The following is a 17,284-nucleotide window of genomic DNA, read 5'->3' as shown; positions in this document are numbered from 1 at the left end:
ACAGAGACAAAGAGAGACAGAGAATGTGAGCTGTAGAGTCCTTGAAAGTGAGTACATAGATTGTGGAATCAGTTCATTGAGATTGGTCCACAGAGAATAGCCTCACACTTTCTCTTATTCTTCTCCATTTGCCACTCATTTTCTCAGTTAATCAGTCTGCATCCCCTTGTAAACTTTACAGTTCTTGTTCACATCTCACTTTCCAAGTTTGCACCACTGGCAGAATCTGGTACATTACACATTTTTTTTTGCCAGAACAAGCCATTAACATCAACTGTGAATAGCTGAGGATCTGGTACTGATGTTTGTGCCATTCCACTGGTAACAGCCTGACAACTGGAAAAAGTCCTATTTACCTCCTACTCTGTGTTTCTCCTCTTTAAACCATTCATACTCACTCATTCAGTGAGCCCTTATTTTATGCGACAAAACAAATTGAATGATATCTTTACCAAATGCCTATTAAGTACCCAGATATATTACTTCTAGTGGTTGGCCCCTGATCACTCCTACTGGAAATTTGCCATAAAGAGCTTTATTACATTTGTCAAACATAATTTCCTTTTCATAAAGCCTTGTGGTCTCAGCCTAATTGTATTATGATTTGATAACTGTCTTGAACTAAGAACATAATATACTCCGGCATTTTAATGGTAAACTCTGCATGTCTAACTGATTTTATAGTTGGCTATTTTTTCTACATTCTAACTTGCTAATTCCATTCCAAAATTTAGGGATTGCATCTGCAGCAATTTTTCTTAAGACAATGGGATGTAAGGCTCTCTCGCCCGGAGTTTTATTTATTCATTTCTCTTTCCCATCATAATGTTCCTTAGTCATTAGACCAATGGTCCCTCATTTTGGTACACTTACTTGTCTTCTACTGTGAAGAGTGATGCAAAATATTTCCTCATTTCCCATTTTCACCGCAGCCCTCCGGTGTAAAATGATATCATATCTGTTAAATAGGGGCCGTGGACAATTCTGATTTGATGGAGACCGACATGAAAGCACAGAGGAACATCTGGAGAAATTTCTGAAACGCCAGTTCGCTGCTGTTGTTACTGCACGGTTCGGAATCTTCCGGAGGGAAGGCCTCAAAATCCCTGGCCTTGCCTGCTTTTGGCGACCAAGATTGAGGTCGAATCGTTCGGACAGAGATGGCGCTCAGTACTCGGTGTCGGAGAGCTGATCGGAGGCTTGAAGTTTTCGGATGTCTCAGAGTCGGACTGTGATCGAGCATGGCAGGGAGAGTTTTTCTTCCTTCTCCCGTCTGCGTGAGGTGTGGGACATTTGAGAAACTTTGAACTTTTTACTGTGCTCATGGACTTCTTCATCAAGTTATGGTATTGTTGCACTGTTGTAACTATCTGTTATAATTATGTGGTTTTGTTAGTTTTTTCAGTCTTGGTCTGTCCTGTGTTTTGTAATATCACACCAGAGGAAATATTGTATCATTTCTTAATGCATGCATTACTAAATGACAATGAAAGAGGACTGTGTGTCTTCATAATCTAATATTATTTCACCTGCCATTGCTTCTTAGAAACCATGTGGCTGGCCACATGGATAACTATCCATTGTGTTCTTATTTCTCCATGGAATGCACATTCTGTACAAGGAGATAACTTCTTTCTATCTAGAAGAATTCATTTTTAACAGCAGCTATGAGCTATTAAATAAAAACTTGTGTCTGAGCAGGATAGGAAATTTGCTTTGGCTAAGAAATAGATAAATTCTAATGAATTCAAAAGCAGTTTGGATACCAAAGATATTTCATCAATCACTTTTGTGTCAGTCATGAAATTATTTTGCAAACAATATGTACTGTTTTAATGAGCAATTAATTTAAGGTGATTATATCATTTACTTGTTTCTTTGTGAGGAACCATTTTGAGAGAGTCACACTTTGAATTGAAACCACAGCACTGAGCTAATAAATATCTGTTTTAATGTAGCTTTGGAAAGAGTATTGTTTAGCAAGACAATTCAGCAACATGAGGATAATGTAATGATGCATCTTCTGTTTTGCTTTCCTTTTTTTCATAAACGCTTCATAGAAATATACATCTCAACAGGAAATAGACTTATTTACAAAGCAGAACACTTGACCTTTTACTTGTTGTGTCTTCATGCCCCTGCTTAAGACTGACTGTTCTGGTCATCATCACAGAGCAAGCATGCCAAATACAATAATTGTCTTGTTCAACAGCATCACCTTATGTCAAACACATGGACACGGAGAGTACAATATCTTCCAGAAGATAGAGGAACTGCCTGGCTGCTCTTTTATTTAAAGAAAGACATTTTTGAAATACATTTTATCTTACACTTCAACTCTTTAGTACCAGTATATTTCACATCATCAAAACTGGCTTTATCTTTTTAAATTAATAGCGATTATAAATCTAGTCTAGTATCCAAATGGCAATGTCTTCCCAATCTTCTTGCAAATTCTAGTAATTCGGTGGATGCTAAATCTGAATTCAAGGGAAGTTATGTTCCGTTATCTGCCATGTTTGGATCTGGTACCTCACTTCCTGATGTCTGTCTTGGATTCAACTCAGACAAAACTTAATGACAGAGTGGTTCATCATCGAGACATGATGATCTCCAGCTTAGATCATTTGTTCTATTAGAACACCAGCTTCCAATGCCAATCTCAACCAATTATCTCCTGGCTCTGAAGTTCTCTATCTCGTTCCCTCCTTCCATCCTCTGATCTGACTGGGGTGAGCTAAGAATATAAAATGCTTTGTTTTGGAAATTACATTCCTTCTTCTTAGTGCCACAATGACATTTTGACTCAACTGTCTCAGTTCAATTCTCGATGCCACACTTCATTGAACAAGGCTCAATCTTGGTCTCAAGCAGATCCGCATTGATGGTTCTGCAGGTGCATGCCCCACAGCAGTGTGCACTTATCTCTTTAGCAAAGCGATGTTTCATGCTCCGCTTTGAATATTCCTGAAACATTTGCTTCAAGAGAGCTTTCTTAACTATTCTAACTGACCTCCAGGCTATCACATGAAGTCAGATGATGTGAGGGAACAAGAGCATGTTTGATATCATTCTGCTAAGTTAAATTTACTGCTATTTTAAAACTGGAGGTTATTTTCAGAAACTGCCAAAACCAATGCGTGACAATACTAGATCCAGCATCATGGCAACATCAGAGAACTGATGCAGGGTCTCAGTCCAAAATGTTGACTCTTTATTCTTTTCCATAGGTGCTGCCTGGCCTTCTGAGTTCCTCCAGCATTTTGTTCCAATGTCAACTTAGAACTCAGGCTTATATCATACTGGACAGTTTAATTCATTCCCTCGTGGAACTCCTGTCGAGAGTCAATGCTCATCGTAGGCATTTTTTTTTTCCTTCAGAATTTTGTAGATGTCAATTACAGTAAGTGTGCTGAAGGTCTTTTGTAGGTCAATGAACTCAAAGACGAGAGCTACGTTTTGTTCCTGTCTTTATTCTGACAACAAGCCGAGTGTGATACAAAAGATTCCTTCCAAAAATATAAAACTCAAGGAATCGATATGAACAGTCACTAAGTCCACCTGTTCCATTTTGAGATAATTACTACCTATCAGTGTTGATCTCAAATATTGCTCCAAGTTTTAGAAAATGTAATGCACAAGTCATACTTTGGTGCAGTTTTTAATTCTTTTTCTTTTCAAATCTTTTTATTGTTATACAGGAAAAATAACATGAGTACATTGAAGTAACAACACTTACAATGCCTCAAAAAAAAACATTATCTTAAAGATTGAAAAAAATTTTGTGATAACAGAAAAAACCTACTAAGCAGAAAAGTGAGAGAGAAAAAAGAACCTATTAGGTGTACAACCCTGGAGTCATGCGTCATACAAAAAGCTTCTAAAAATAAACATCAAACTGCTAGCAAGAAAAGAAAATATACTAAAAAATTTACAATTAGATCATGGAAAAATTATATCAATTAACTCAAATGATAATAACGAGCAAATGAGACCCATCTTTTCTCAAAATCAAATGAATGTTCAAAGGATCGACTTCTAATTTTCTCCAAACTAAGACATAGCATCACTTGAGAGAACCATTGTGACAAAGTGGGAGCTGATGTATCCTTCCACTTCAACAAAATGGCCCTCCTAGCTATCAATGTAACAAATGCAATAACATGTTGGTCAGACACAGAAATACCATGAATATTTTGAGGAATTATTCCAAAAAGCACAGTTAAGTTATTAGGTTGTAAATTAATTTTAAGCGCTTTAGAAATTGTTGAAAAAACCAATTTCCGGAACTGTTCCAATATAGAACAAGACCAAAACATATGTGTCAGTGTAGCTATCTCAGTTTTACATCTATCATAATGACTATCAACATTAGAAAAGCAGTTTTTAATTATTACAGAGATAATTAGCAACTTTCCACCCAACCAGCACAAATCTAATAAGTGCATCTTTTGTACAGCAAATGCACTCAGCTTTATGGCTAATATTAATAACATAATAAAGTACAATAAAACTCATCTGCATACAATTCACAGAAGATGTTACTTCATTATTTCATGGCTTTATGTGTGTTAGCCATGCCTAACCAATCTTATAGTGATTTTGAGTAGGTTACCACGAAGGTTGAAGAAGGAAAGTCAGTGGATGTTGTCTACATGAACAAGGCCTTTGGCAACGTCCCATATGAGATAGTGATCTAGAAGGTTAAGACACTTGGCATTCAGGATGAAGTAAACAATTGGATTCAACATTGGCTTAGTGGGAGAAGCCAGAGAGTTGTAGTAGTTGGTGGTCTCTCTGACTGGAGACCTGTGACTAGTGGTGTGCTGCAGGTATCTGTGCTGGGAGCATTGTTGTTCATGGTTGACCAAACAATAGAAGAGCAAAAGGCTCCAGTGCCCTGAAGAGAGGAGTGAAGATCTTAGAGAGCAAGCGAAATCAGCTCTTGCCTCCAATCTAGGCCGGTGTTTAAATTGTCTAAACAGCCTATCGTACCTCGCACTAGGATCCAGGCACCACTGCTGTGAAAGGCTCCGGGCCTAGAACAAGCCACCCAGTGACTCGTTCAGGGCCAAGATTTTGTCACCAAGCCCAAAACCACTCTCAAGCTCTTCAAGTCAGCTCAGTGCCCAGACTGATCCAATCTCAAACCCCGGCCAGTTGAATGAGCAACAGAACTTCCCTGCCCAGGCTCCATCTTCTCCTTTCAGTGCCTAGAATGGATGGGCATCAGAACTCCATCTGCAACACACCATCTTGGCTCATCCCTTGAACTCACTTCACCATCGCTTGCCCCTTCATTAGTTGCGGTGATCATTTAACACAATTGACACTAGTAAAGGTATTTTTAGCGATGTTCTTAGTTGGATTTTTTAGCTTTTTGACCAACAGAAAGCTGTTGCACTCATTTAGCTGTGCCACCTTAACCAGAAGGTTAACCAGAAATTTAGAGTGTTGTGTATGATTCTGGTCACCACCCTACAGTAGACATCGCAATAAGTATGAAGAAGGTACAGAGAAATTTTACAGGGATGTTGTTGGGACTTGAGATAGAAAATGCATCTCAAAAGGGCAATGTTACAATAGTCATGGGGATTTCAATATGCAGGTAGATAAGGAAAATCAGGTTGGTGCTGGATCCCAAGAGGGGGAGTTTGTAGAACACTTATCAAATGGCTTTTTAGAGCAACTCATGGTAAAGCCCACTAGGGGATCAGCTATTTCAGATTGGGTGTTGTGCAACAAACAGAACTGATTAGGGAGCTTAAGGTAAAGAAACCTTTTGGAGACAATGATCATAATATGAACAATTCACCCTACAATTTGAGAAGAAGAACATAAGACTATAAGAAAAAGTCAGGTATATCAGTGGAGGAAAGGAAATCACAGAGGCATGATTGATTGGCAGGGAAGACTAGAAAGAATGACAGCTGAGCAATAATGGCTGGAGTTTCTGGGAGCAATTCAGAAGGTGCAGGACAGATATATCCCAAAGAAGCAGTAGTATTCTAAAGGCAGGATTAAGCAACCATGGCTGGCAAGAGAAGTCAAAGCCAACATAAAAGCCAAAGAGAAGGCATATAATAGAGCAAAATTTCATGGGAAGTTAGAGCATTGGGAAGCTTTTAAAAACCAAGAGAAGGCAACTAAAATGTGAAAAAGGCAGCTTAATGTGAAAAAGATTAAGGAGCTGGTGGTAGACCTGAGGAGAGCTAAGGTACCAGTGACCCCTGTTTCCATCCAAGGGATCAGTGTGGACATGGTGGAGGATTACAAATACCTGGGGATACGAATTGACAATAAACTGGACTGGTCAAAGAACACTGAGGCTGTCTACAAGAAGGGTCAGAGCCGTCTCTATTTCCTGAGGAGACTGAGGTCCTTTAACATCTGCCGGACGATGCTGAGGATGTTCTATGAGTCTGTGGTGGCCAGTGTTATCATGTTTGCTGTTGTGTGCTGGGGCAGCAGGCTGAGGGGAGCAGACACCAACAGAATCAATAAACTCATTCGTAAGGCCAGTGAAGTTGTGGGGATGGAATTGGACTCTCTCACGGTGGTGTCTGAAAAGAGGATGCTGTCTAAGTTGCATGCCATCTTGGTCAATGTCTCCCATCCACTACATAATGTACTGGATGGGCACAGGAGTACATTCAGCCAGAGACTCATTCCACCGAGATGCAGCACAGAGCGTCATAGGAAGTCATTCCTGCCTGTGGCCATCAAACTTTACAACTCCTCCTTTGGAGGGTCAGACACTCTGAGCCAATAGGCTGGTCCTGGACTTATTTCATAATTTACTGGCATAACTTACATATTACTATCTAACTATTTATGGTTCTATTACTATTTATTATTTATGGTGCAACTGTAACGAAAACCAATTTCCCCCGGGATCAATAAAGTATGACTATGACTATGACTGAAAAAGTCATTAAAGAAAAGATGGAATATGAAAGTAAACTAGTCAATAACAATAAGGAGGATACCAAAAATTTCTTCAGATATATAAAGTGTAAAAGAGAGGTGAGGGTATATAACAGACTGCTGGAAAATGACATTGGAGAAGTAGTAATGGGGGACAAGGGAATAGTGGATGAACTGAATAAGTATTTTGCATCAGTCTTCACTGTGGAAGACACTAGCAGTATGGTGGAAGTTCAAGAGTGTCGGGGCAGAAGTGAGTGAGGTTACCATTACTAGGGAGACTGAAATGTCTGAAGGTAGATAAGTCACCTGGACGAAATGGTCTACACCCCAAAGTTCTGAAGGAGGTGGCTGAAGAGATTGTGGGGCCATTAGTAATGATCTTTCAAGAATCAATGGATTCTGGCATGGTTCCAGAAGAATGGAAAATTGCAAATGTCACTCCACTCTACACAAAGGGAGAGAGGCAGAAGAAAGGACACTCTAGGCCAAGTAGTCTGACCTCAGTGGTTGGGAAGGTGTTGGAATCGATTGTTAAGGATCTGGTTTTGGGGTACTTGGAGGTATGTGATAAAATATGCTGAAGTCTGCATGGTTTCCTTAAGGGGAAATCTTGCCTGACAAATCTGTTGGAACTTTTTGAAGAAGTAACAAGCAGGATAGACAATCGGTTGATGTTGTGCACTTGGATTTTCAGAAGGCCTTTGACAAGGTGCAACATGGGAGGCTGCTAACAGGTTAAGAGCCCATGGTATTACAGGGAAGATTCTAGCAAGGATAAAGCAGTGGCTGATTGGCAGGAGACAAAGAGTGGGAATAAAGGGAGCCTTTTCTGATTGGCTGCCGGTGACTAGTGGTATTCCATAGGGGTCCGGGTTAGGACTGCTACTTTTTACATTATATGTCAATGATTTGGATGAAGGAATTGACAGCTTTATGGCCATGTTTGTGGATGATGTGAAGATAGGAGGCAGGTGGTATTGAGGAAGCAGAGATGCTACTGAAGGGGTTAAACAAATTAGGAAAGTGGGCAAAGAAGTGACAGATGGAATACAGTGCCAGGAAGTGTATGGTCATGCACTTTGGTAGAAGAAATGAAAGCATGGATTATTTTCTAAATGGAGAGAAAATTCAAAAATCTGAGGTGCAGAGGAACTTGTGAGTCTTCATGCAGGATTTCCTAAAGGTTAATTTGCAAGTTGAGTCAGCGGTGAGGAAGGCAAATGTAATGTTAGCATCCGTTTTGAGGGGATTAGATTAAAAAAGCAAGGATGTAATGTTAAAGCTTTATAAGGCACTGGTGATGCCTCATTTAGCGTATAGTGAGCAGTTTTGGGCCCCTTACCTAAGAAAGGATGTGCTGACATAGAGATCTCATTAAAGCAGATTTGGAGAGGACGTTTCCTATGGTGAGGAAGTCTAAGATCAAAGGACACAGCCTCAGAATAGAGGGCCATCCATTTAGAATGGAGATAAGGAGGTTTTTTTTTAGCCAGAAAGTGGTGAATCTGTGGAACTCGTTGCCACAGGCAGTTGTGGAGGCCAAGTCATTGGATATATTTAAGGCAGAGGTTGATAGGTTCCTGATTGGTCAGGACATGAAGGAATACAGGGAGAAGGCAGGAGACTTGGGTTGAGAGGGAAATGGATCAGCCATGATGAAATAGTGGAGAAGACTTGATGGGCCAAATGGCCTAATTCTGCTCCTATATCTTATTGTCTTATGATCTTGAGCTCCTGGCTTATAGGGAAAGGTAGAATAGATTAGAACTTTATTCCCTGGAGTGCAGGAACATGAGGGGAAATCTTATTCAGGTATAGATAGGGTGAATGTAAGCAGGTTTTTCCCCTCAGGTTGGGTGAGACAGGGACTAGAGGTCATAGGTTTTGGGTGAAAGATAAACTATTCAAAAAGGATCTGAGGGGAAACTTCTACACTCAGAGGGTGGTGCAAATGTGGAATAAGCTACTAGAAGAGGCGGTAGATATGGGTTCATTTGTACCATTTACAGTAAGAGAAGTTTGAATAGGTACGTGGATGACAAGGGGTTACAGGATATGGTTTAGGTGCAGGTATATGATATAGACAGAAGATTTGGTCAGCATGGACTAGATGGGCCTCAGGGCCTGTTTCTGTGCTGTAGTGCTCTGCGACTCAGTCCTTCTTTACAAATGATTTACTAAGATGTGAAAATGCAGTGACCATTTTTACATTACAGAATATGCCCTGAATCACATTGTCATCTGCAGCCATCTCCACACAGAAACAAAATTCCTCACAAAGCTAAAGAAATTTAGCAATGTCCCCAGTGACCTTAACCAATTATTACAGATCTGACATAGAAACTATTCTATCCAGACACATCACAGCTTGGTATGGCAACTGCTAAAACAGCAAGAAATTTCAGAGTTGTGGGCACTGTCCAGTCTCTCAGGAAAAGCATCCTCCCCTCCATTGGCTCTGTCTACCTCAGGAAAGCAGTCAACAAAATCTAGGACCAACACCTCCTGCCATTCCCAGTTATTTTCTCTTCTCCCCCCTTCCAATGGGAAGAAGATACAATCTACCAAGTCAAGGTCAGATTCTACCTCATTGTTATAAAACTCGTAAACAGACCTCTTATAGGATAAAAGATAAACTCTTGATCTTTCAATCTTCCTCATCTTGGCAATCGAACTTTATTTACCTACCCACAATGCATTTCTGTAACCTCAGCAGTGTATCCGCCATTGTTTATCTTTTAACTACCTGTGTATTGGGCCATTCGTATGGCACACAAACTACATGTGACATAATTAACTAATATAGGCATACAAATGTTGGATTGATGGAAAATATTAAATAAATATAAGAACGTCCATAAAACTCCAGTCTTGTAGAAAATATATCGCCTTCCTTACCTCATCCAAACCCATTTCAGGCTAACAGAATGCTTAATATATTATTGAAATTGTACATTCCATTAGGAAAATGTGATGTAATTTCCCTTCAAGTTTCAAAGAGGCCAGTACAGTGTTAAAAAACTATATTCTCTTATACGTAAGAGAAGCATCCATGAGATTTCTGATAGCAGCTTTCAATGGAATGCACAATCCAAGCACCAAATTTAATTACAGATAGAATATCATCCTCTAATTACTTCTACAAAAAGCTTAACTGCGAAAAGCAGAAGATCCCTCAGTTCAGCTGTTTCAAGCAATATTAATCAGCAAGTAAATTTACTTTAAATTTTATATACATTACAATGATAGCTTTAAGCATTAAAGTGCTTCTAATGTGAGAGATTGTATACTGAACTGATTATATCATCCAATTCATGTTTGATCAGCTCCAGTTCCTAATTCCCACTTTAAATACTGGTTTTGCAGCTCATTGTAAAAGACACCACAGAGGCTACTATGAGATGCTGCTTGTTATTATTATCCAACATTACATTCATTATATTCTTTGTTGCTTTTGCATGTTCAATCTCTAAGATGCTGAATGCCATGAATAACAGGAAGTTTCAGATAACAGCAGATTTCTAAAATCCTTTCTCTTGAAGAAAGATACTGACCTGCACTTACCAGTACAACTTCCTCCGGTCCCGCAACCCTCTGAAATTCTTGTGCCCTTCAGATCTGGTTTCCTGAGCATTTAGAATTTTAATCATTCCACTCCTAACAGTCAACTGCCTTGGTCCTAAGCTCTGGAATTTCCTTCCAAAATCTCCCTGCCTCTCCAACTTTCAGGCAGAGACCATGGATCCCACAACTAGTGGCATTAAAAAGGTAAGGACTTGAAGGTGACCATGAAGCTTCCCTCTTCAGCCCAGTTTTGGTCACCTGCCTTAATATCTCAATGCCATTTTGTCCCTTAACTTGAAAGTCTTTGGGAAGTTCTACCTCATTAAAGCTGCTATATTAATGGAGATTATTAGTATTTGTACTCCGTTATTCACTTTAGCACATTGAAGAATAGCAGAGCAAAATTCAAACATAATTAGAAGATAATCACAATAAGTTATTGCATACAATAATCCAGCAATTCAGTGGGTTTTCTATGTTAAATTCTGCTCAAGCATCCTCATTAGTTGTTAATTTTGTTTAGATTTGCTGAATTGTTACCTTTCCCAACATTTCCTATGTTAGCACAAATAATTTTCATCTTCATTTAACATGACAACCAACTTACTTCTAGCCTTTTTTTAAACCAATAATCCATTGACGATCCTTAGGTTTACGCTTTAAACATTGCATGCGAGTAAATTAACTTTGCTTGGAAAGTGACTGATATCTGATTGGCTGCTGCAATACACCAGTCTGATTTTTCATTTCATTCATTTTTAATTAAAAGAGAAAGCAGCAGAAACACAAAATGTGCAGCTAATTCAACATTGTCTATTTTACATCACTGCCCAAAATTGATATTATTGCACCATTTCCCAAACCAACCTTGCACCCTGCCTTCTATGTCACAATCAAAACTGTCTGTGATCCAGGGACTCTATAGTGGGGGGATAATTGTTTTAGTCTCTTTTCTTGGTTTCCTAGTAACAATTTTTCAGTGGAGTTACTCATACCATATTCCTCTGGAAGAAGTTGTCTTTCCCTCTTCATTATTCTATTTTATATATGATTCCTAAGACAAAGACTTATGCAAACGATCTACTCCTGTGGGCAGGTAGGGAAGAATAGGTGTGTGTACGCGTTTGATGGTGGAAGAGTGGAGTGATAGTGAAGGGTCATTGTGGAAAGGGAGCATTACTGCCCATCCTAACTTCCTTGAGCTGTGTGGCTGAGGAGACCATTTCATTTCATACCATTACCAGCAGTACAGGTTCAAATACAAACCAGATAAAGATTCAGGTTCCCATTTCTAAAGTTCATAAGTGGACCAGGAAAAGTTTTTTTAAATTTACATATTTGCATTGTCACTATTACCAGTACTGCCCTTTTTTTATTCCATACTTCTCTGAATTTAAATTCTGCAGCTGCCAGAGTGGGATTTTAATCCATTATTAGATCATTAGTCCAAGCATTTGAATTGCATAAGCACCCTTCAATTATACACAAATAAGCATCTCATCTGGCATCAGTGTATAGCCTAAACTGAGATTGCAACTCAGCGGCAATGCAGCTGTGTCTTCAGAATGGGGGACTTACTCTGACACAAGCTCCAAATGGGTGCTCTGGACTCGGCTTAACCCATCGTATTGGAGAGACTGAGATCCAGCTTGCACAGTCAGATGTCTACCCTGAAAAGCTTGGTGCAGCAAATGGATGAGGGCGTAAGCAGTTGTGCGTCATCATGGTAATAAGTAAACATAGGACTGAAAGTGAGGTGGATTACCATTCCCTTCACATATTCAAGCTATTTCATTGTGGTCAATGAGGAAGATGTTACATCGACCAGCCTGGGGAAGAGTTTATTGAAGATCATTTAACTCCCCAGCATGAAAGGAAACCATTGAGTGCTAATATTCCTAAACTAGCCCCTGGCATATTGTGTTGTTAATTAGTACAAAATGGTAGCATGGTTTGAAATCAGCAAAAAAAAAAATTAAATGGATTCCTTTTGGGCATCCCTTCCTCTTGCTTACGTGTGCTACACCCCAGTGATCAGCCATATGCACATATTAAAAGATGCTGCACTGTGCCCTTTATAGCACTTGATCAATTCCAAATAGTTTGTGTCCAACTTTTGTCTCAAGAGGTTAGTTTGATATTCCATTAATTTGTAATTCAGACTATGCTGCAATTTCACAGAAAATTACAAAAGGAAGCATATCATTTAGCTCAGTAGGTGCTCATTTTTCACACAGGTTCCTCACTGAACACTGTCTTTGCATTCTCATTGTTAACCTATCTTCTGCACCTTGCTGCTTCATCCTTCTGCAACCACCGCCCCCCGCCCCCAGGCAGTACATTCCAAATTTCAGATGTACTGTGGGTGAAAAAAATCTTTCTCAAATCCTCCCCTAAATCTCTTCTCCCTCATCTTAAACCTAGTTCTTTAGTTGCAGACACCTCCGCTAATTTTCTCAAGTTCTACACTATCCAAGCTTCTCGCAATTCCACAATAGGTCCCTAATCCCTGTAGAAAACAAATTCAGTCTATCCTGTCTCTCCTGGCGACTGAAGCACTCCATCCCAGTGAATCTCCTCTCCTCCCATCGCATCCCACCGCCCCCCCCCCCAGTGCAATCATATCCTTCCTACAGCATAGTGGTCAGACTATACACAATAATCCAGCTATGGCCTCAGCAGTGGGTTATATCGCTGGGCCAATCGCTCTATATTCTATGCTCAGCTAACGAAGTGTATGTGCTCTGTACAGTTTTCACCGGTGCTGCTGCCTTCAGTAATCCTAGACCTTGTATACTAACTCCCTCTGTCCTCCGTACTAGGTACTGAGCCTCTCTGCATCCTACCATTTATAGTTTATTTATTGGATTTCACACTTTGGCTTTTGTGTTGTTTCTGATTGTAAATTTTACCAAGACCAAGAGCGAAGTGTGACATCAGGACAAACACCTCTGACCATCTGATCAGCCCATCGAAATGTCTACCGCAGTCCTCACTTTCAACCATCATAACATTGTCAAACTTATTAAGCATACCTCCTACTTTCAGACTGTTAATGTATGTAGCAAACAGGAGGGTCTGAGCAGTGAACGCTGTGGATCTTTGTTCCCAAACTCTACCTCCACAGTCAGGCCATTTGGAAATGTCCTGAATCACATGCTCTTCCTATTGCAGACCAGGTACAAAATTCCTAAATCTACAATTTGGAAAAGGCTTTTGCCTCATACCCAGTGGTGCCTATTAACGTAAGGAGAGTCTTCTAGTGAAGACAATCAAAGATTGAGACAGGGGAGTGGGCAACCAGCCTCTAAAAGTTAGGAGGTGGGGTGTAGGGACCTATCAACAACTCTCATAAGTTTAAAGGTCTCTAGGACCACTGTGGAATAGAAGGGGAAATTACAAAAAGACGGATTTACATTGGAAATAAGCCAATTTGCAGCCAACCGCTTAAATGGTGAGAGACCTAATTAGCGCGGATAAACGAGATCGAAGTAGCCTTAGCTAACCAAATCGGTTTGCACGATATGTCTTTTCCCCGGTGCCAAACGTCACCGTACGGAGCAAGAAGGAGCAGAGAGCTTCTGTTGAAAAGATGCGTGTCTGCAGTAATTCTTCCCTTTGGTCTGCCCAGCTCCATAGGAACCGCTCCAACAACACATACACACAGTGACATCTTCATTTAAACTCGTTACTATAGCAGCGCATATTTGATTTGGACCGCAGCCAAACCCTTCAATATCCGTTTATAATATGCTCCCCCTCCCACCAAAAAAGGGGGTGATACCCCCCCCCATAAATAAAGGGTTCTGTCAGTGTAAGGCTATTAAGCAGTAATTTTTTGTTCGACAGTCGGAATCGTGACGTGCCGTTTACCTGGCTCGGTGCAGTTCTTTGTGTGGGTACCGTTGTCCTTCACCACTGCCATTAACTTCCTGTTCCACCACCTGAGGTCCCGCGCCGCTTGTTGTCCAGTGTTCTCTTGCTCTGTTCGGATTAGCAATTAGCGTGAGTTATATGGATGTAGATTCGGCAGCCAAAGTTACCCATCTAAACACAGACCTTGGATCTTATTTTATTCAGAACTCCCCAGTAATGCCCCGGTAGGACGCTGCAGGGACGGTTTCAAACTTAATTACAATTGACTGAAAGCCATCAAGGTGAATATATAAAGTTAATTTTACAAAATAAATTCTGTTCCGTTTTACTCTTGAAACGCATGTCTAAAATAATCTGTCTGTACTAGGATTAGACAAGAATGATATCAGTAACACGAGAGGCCTTTATTAATTATGAGGTTCTGGAGGAAACTTGTACGCTCCTCCAAGAGTCGCAGGTTAGCGAAGCTTTATTATGGAGTAGCCGTATTCTAATAATGTTAGCCTTCCCGGCTAATATAATCCAATCGACTTCAGGAAAGGCTCGTGCTCTGCAAGTTCATGACTCCTCTGATGTAACATGGAAAGATGCAAACTTAAATTTTTAAAAAGCGCACTTAAACTGAGAAAATTGCCTACAATGTATTTTAAACACAAACGCGGATAACACAAGACCACTCCTTTATCCAGGCATCTTCGGTGGAAGGAAAATTAGATCTATGGTTTGGCAAAACTATAAACATATCGCCCTTTGTGGCCCCGGCTATCAGGTGGAAAAGTTGAACGACACCGGGCTCACTCACCTAGTCTGGACAGTAGACTGCACATGCACCAGGCCAGGAAGAGAATGCTGCAGGAAACACCAATCTGATAAAGAACCATCTCTCTCCTCCTACGAACTTTGGTCATTTTTGCAAACGCCGTGGTCCTCGTCCGTTTGATCCCCGGCTCCATCGCCTCTGACAATTTGATAGGTCTTTTTTTTATTATTATTGCGAGACGCTGGTCTGTGCTGTGTCCCACCTACCCACCCCCCTTTGCTGCGTGTTTAAACTCCGGCGCCACTTCTCATTTCACGCTGTTAAAGGAGGAAAAAAACCTTAATGCAGTGTCGAGATCACATGTGAGCTCCAGGTTTCAGGGACCAGAGGGAGAGAGAGAGAGAGAAGAGCCTGTCAGTTTGAGGACGCCCTTCGCTTCGGGTAATGACGAGGGCTCGTAAGGCAAGGAACAGGGTTTTACTGTACCTATAAATGGAGTTCCCTAAGGATATGAAGATTACAACCCCTCCCCGCCAACCATATTTAAAACAAAACATGAAGAGAATAAGCAGAACACAAAAAATATTCAGTACGTAGATTACCCTTTAATAAAGAAAAAAGATGTTTTTGCTGTGACACACGGCGAGGTCGTGCGATTAACAAGCTCTGCCGCCGTGTCCATCTCTCTCCTTCCGAGTCTAACCTCAAATTTCGACCACTTTCTACTTCGCCTCTGCCTCTGACCGCGAATGACCTCTAATCCAGCCCCTTCCCCTTTCCCCCTTGATCAGGACAGCGAATAATCCCCCAGCCCTATCTATCCGTGTTTGCCTCTTCAGTGTGCTGATGTTATTTGGAAATGGAGAGCCAGATTCGTGGGGCTGTCCTTCATCCATCTCACACCTGTGTGTGCGCTCGTCTGTCATTCTAAAACACACACAGAACTGTGGTTGAATACGGAGACTGAACCCCTGAATAATAGACTTCAAAAGGATTATCAGCCATGGAGGTGCACGGCGTAGTATAAACAGTGGGCACTGGAATTCGCCGCCAAAACTGTGTGTGTGTGTGTGTGTGTGTGTGTGTGTGTGTCCAGAAGATGCCCGAATTACCGCCGTTGGATTTTGATGAAGGAATGGAAACGTGCCTGGGAAGGCGCTCGCAGGGACGCCTCGTTCAGCCTGGCAGTAGGTATAGGCTAGCAGCAAACCTACGGGTATTAGGTATCGTCTCAGGCTGCCCTGCACACACACTCAGTACAGGAGGTGTGCTGGGTCAGAACTATGGCTGGTAACGAAGGCGATGTATCTCGCAGTAAATCCTGCCTGCGACACGATCCTTTGATACCGTGGTCTGCCGGTGACACAGGGAGGTGGATTACAAGATCCTGCCCAAGTCCGGAATCCGATCTAGTCAAGCCTATTCTGGGACAGGTGATCCACTCGTGGATGCTATTTATATCCACCAAGCCTATGCCATACCTGGCAGGAAAATGTCTGACAGCCTTGCACTGAGTATGGATGCTATTACTTACGTGCAAGATAGGGGGTTAAGTGTGTGCATGGTAAGCTTTGACCAGGAGATGCCTTTTGATAGTACAGCCTGGATGTGCTTTCCAAAATAAGCATCAGGGAAGGAATTAGGTATTGGATCCAACTGCTCTACAGTGCTACCAGTGCAATCCAAATTAGCATCAAATATAGAACAATACAGCACAATACAAGACCTTTGGCCCATGATGATGAAAGTGGAAGAGTGCATTAGTAAATTTATCCCAACTTTTTAAACTACTCCAAGATCAAGCTAGCACTTCCCTCCAACATTGTCCCTCATTTATCTCTCATCCATCATGTGCTTATCCAAGTGTCTCTTAAATGTACCCTATATACCTGGCTCGACCACCAGCCCTGAAAGCACATTCCACACACCCACTAACCACTGTGTAAAAAACTTACCTCTGACATCCCCCTTATACTTTCCTCTAATCACCTTAAAATTATGCCGTCCTGATATTATTCATTTCCGCCTTGGGCTGTCCACTCAGTCTATGCTCCTTATCGTCATGTACACCTCCATCAATCCACCACTCGTTCTCCTTCACTCCAAATAAAAAAGCCCTAGCTCACTCAACCCGTCCTCATACAGCATACTCTC

At 41.0% G+C, this 17,284-nt stretch overlaps 1 protein-coding gene across 1 annotated transcript in view; it reads right to left on the bottom strand.

Moving 5' to 3' along the window:
* Nucleotides 1-15,323, bottom strand: part of slc24a4b (solute carrier family 24 member 4b) — a 348,425-nt gene extending 333,102 nt beyond the window's left edge. Inside the window, 2 exon segments of the mRNA XM_072251318.1 lie at nt 14,368-14,454; nt 15,155-15,323. Coding sequence (XP_072107419.1) covers nt 14,368-14,454; nt 15,155-15,323 — 256 coding nt within the window.
* Nucleotides 15,324-17,284: the final 1,961 nt, after the last annotated feature.

This window comes from Mobula birostris, chromosome 1 (assembly GCF_030028105.1).
Source record: "Mobula birostris isolate sMobBir1 chromosome 1, sMobBir1.hap1, whole genome shotgun sequence".
In the NCBI taxonomy this organism is placed as follows: Eukaryota; Metazoa; Chordata; class Chondrichthyes; order Myliobatiformes; family Myliobatidae; genus Mobula; species Mobula birostris.
Note: the sequence above shows the minus strand (reverse complement) of the source record. Positions and strands in the feature narration are given on the sequence as shown.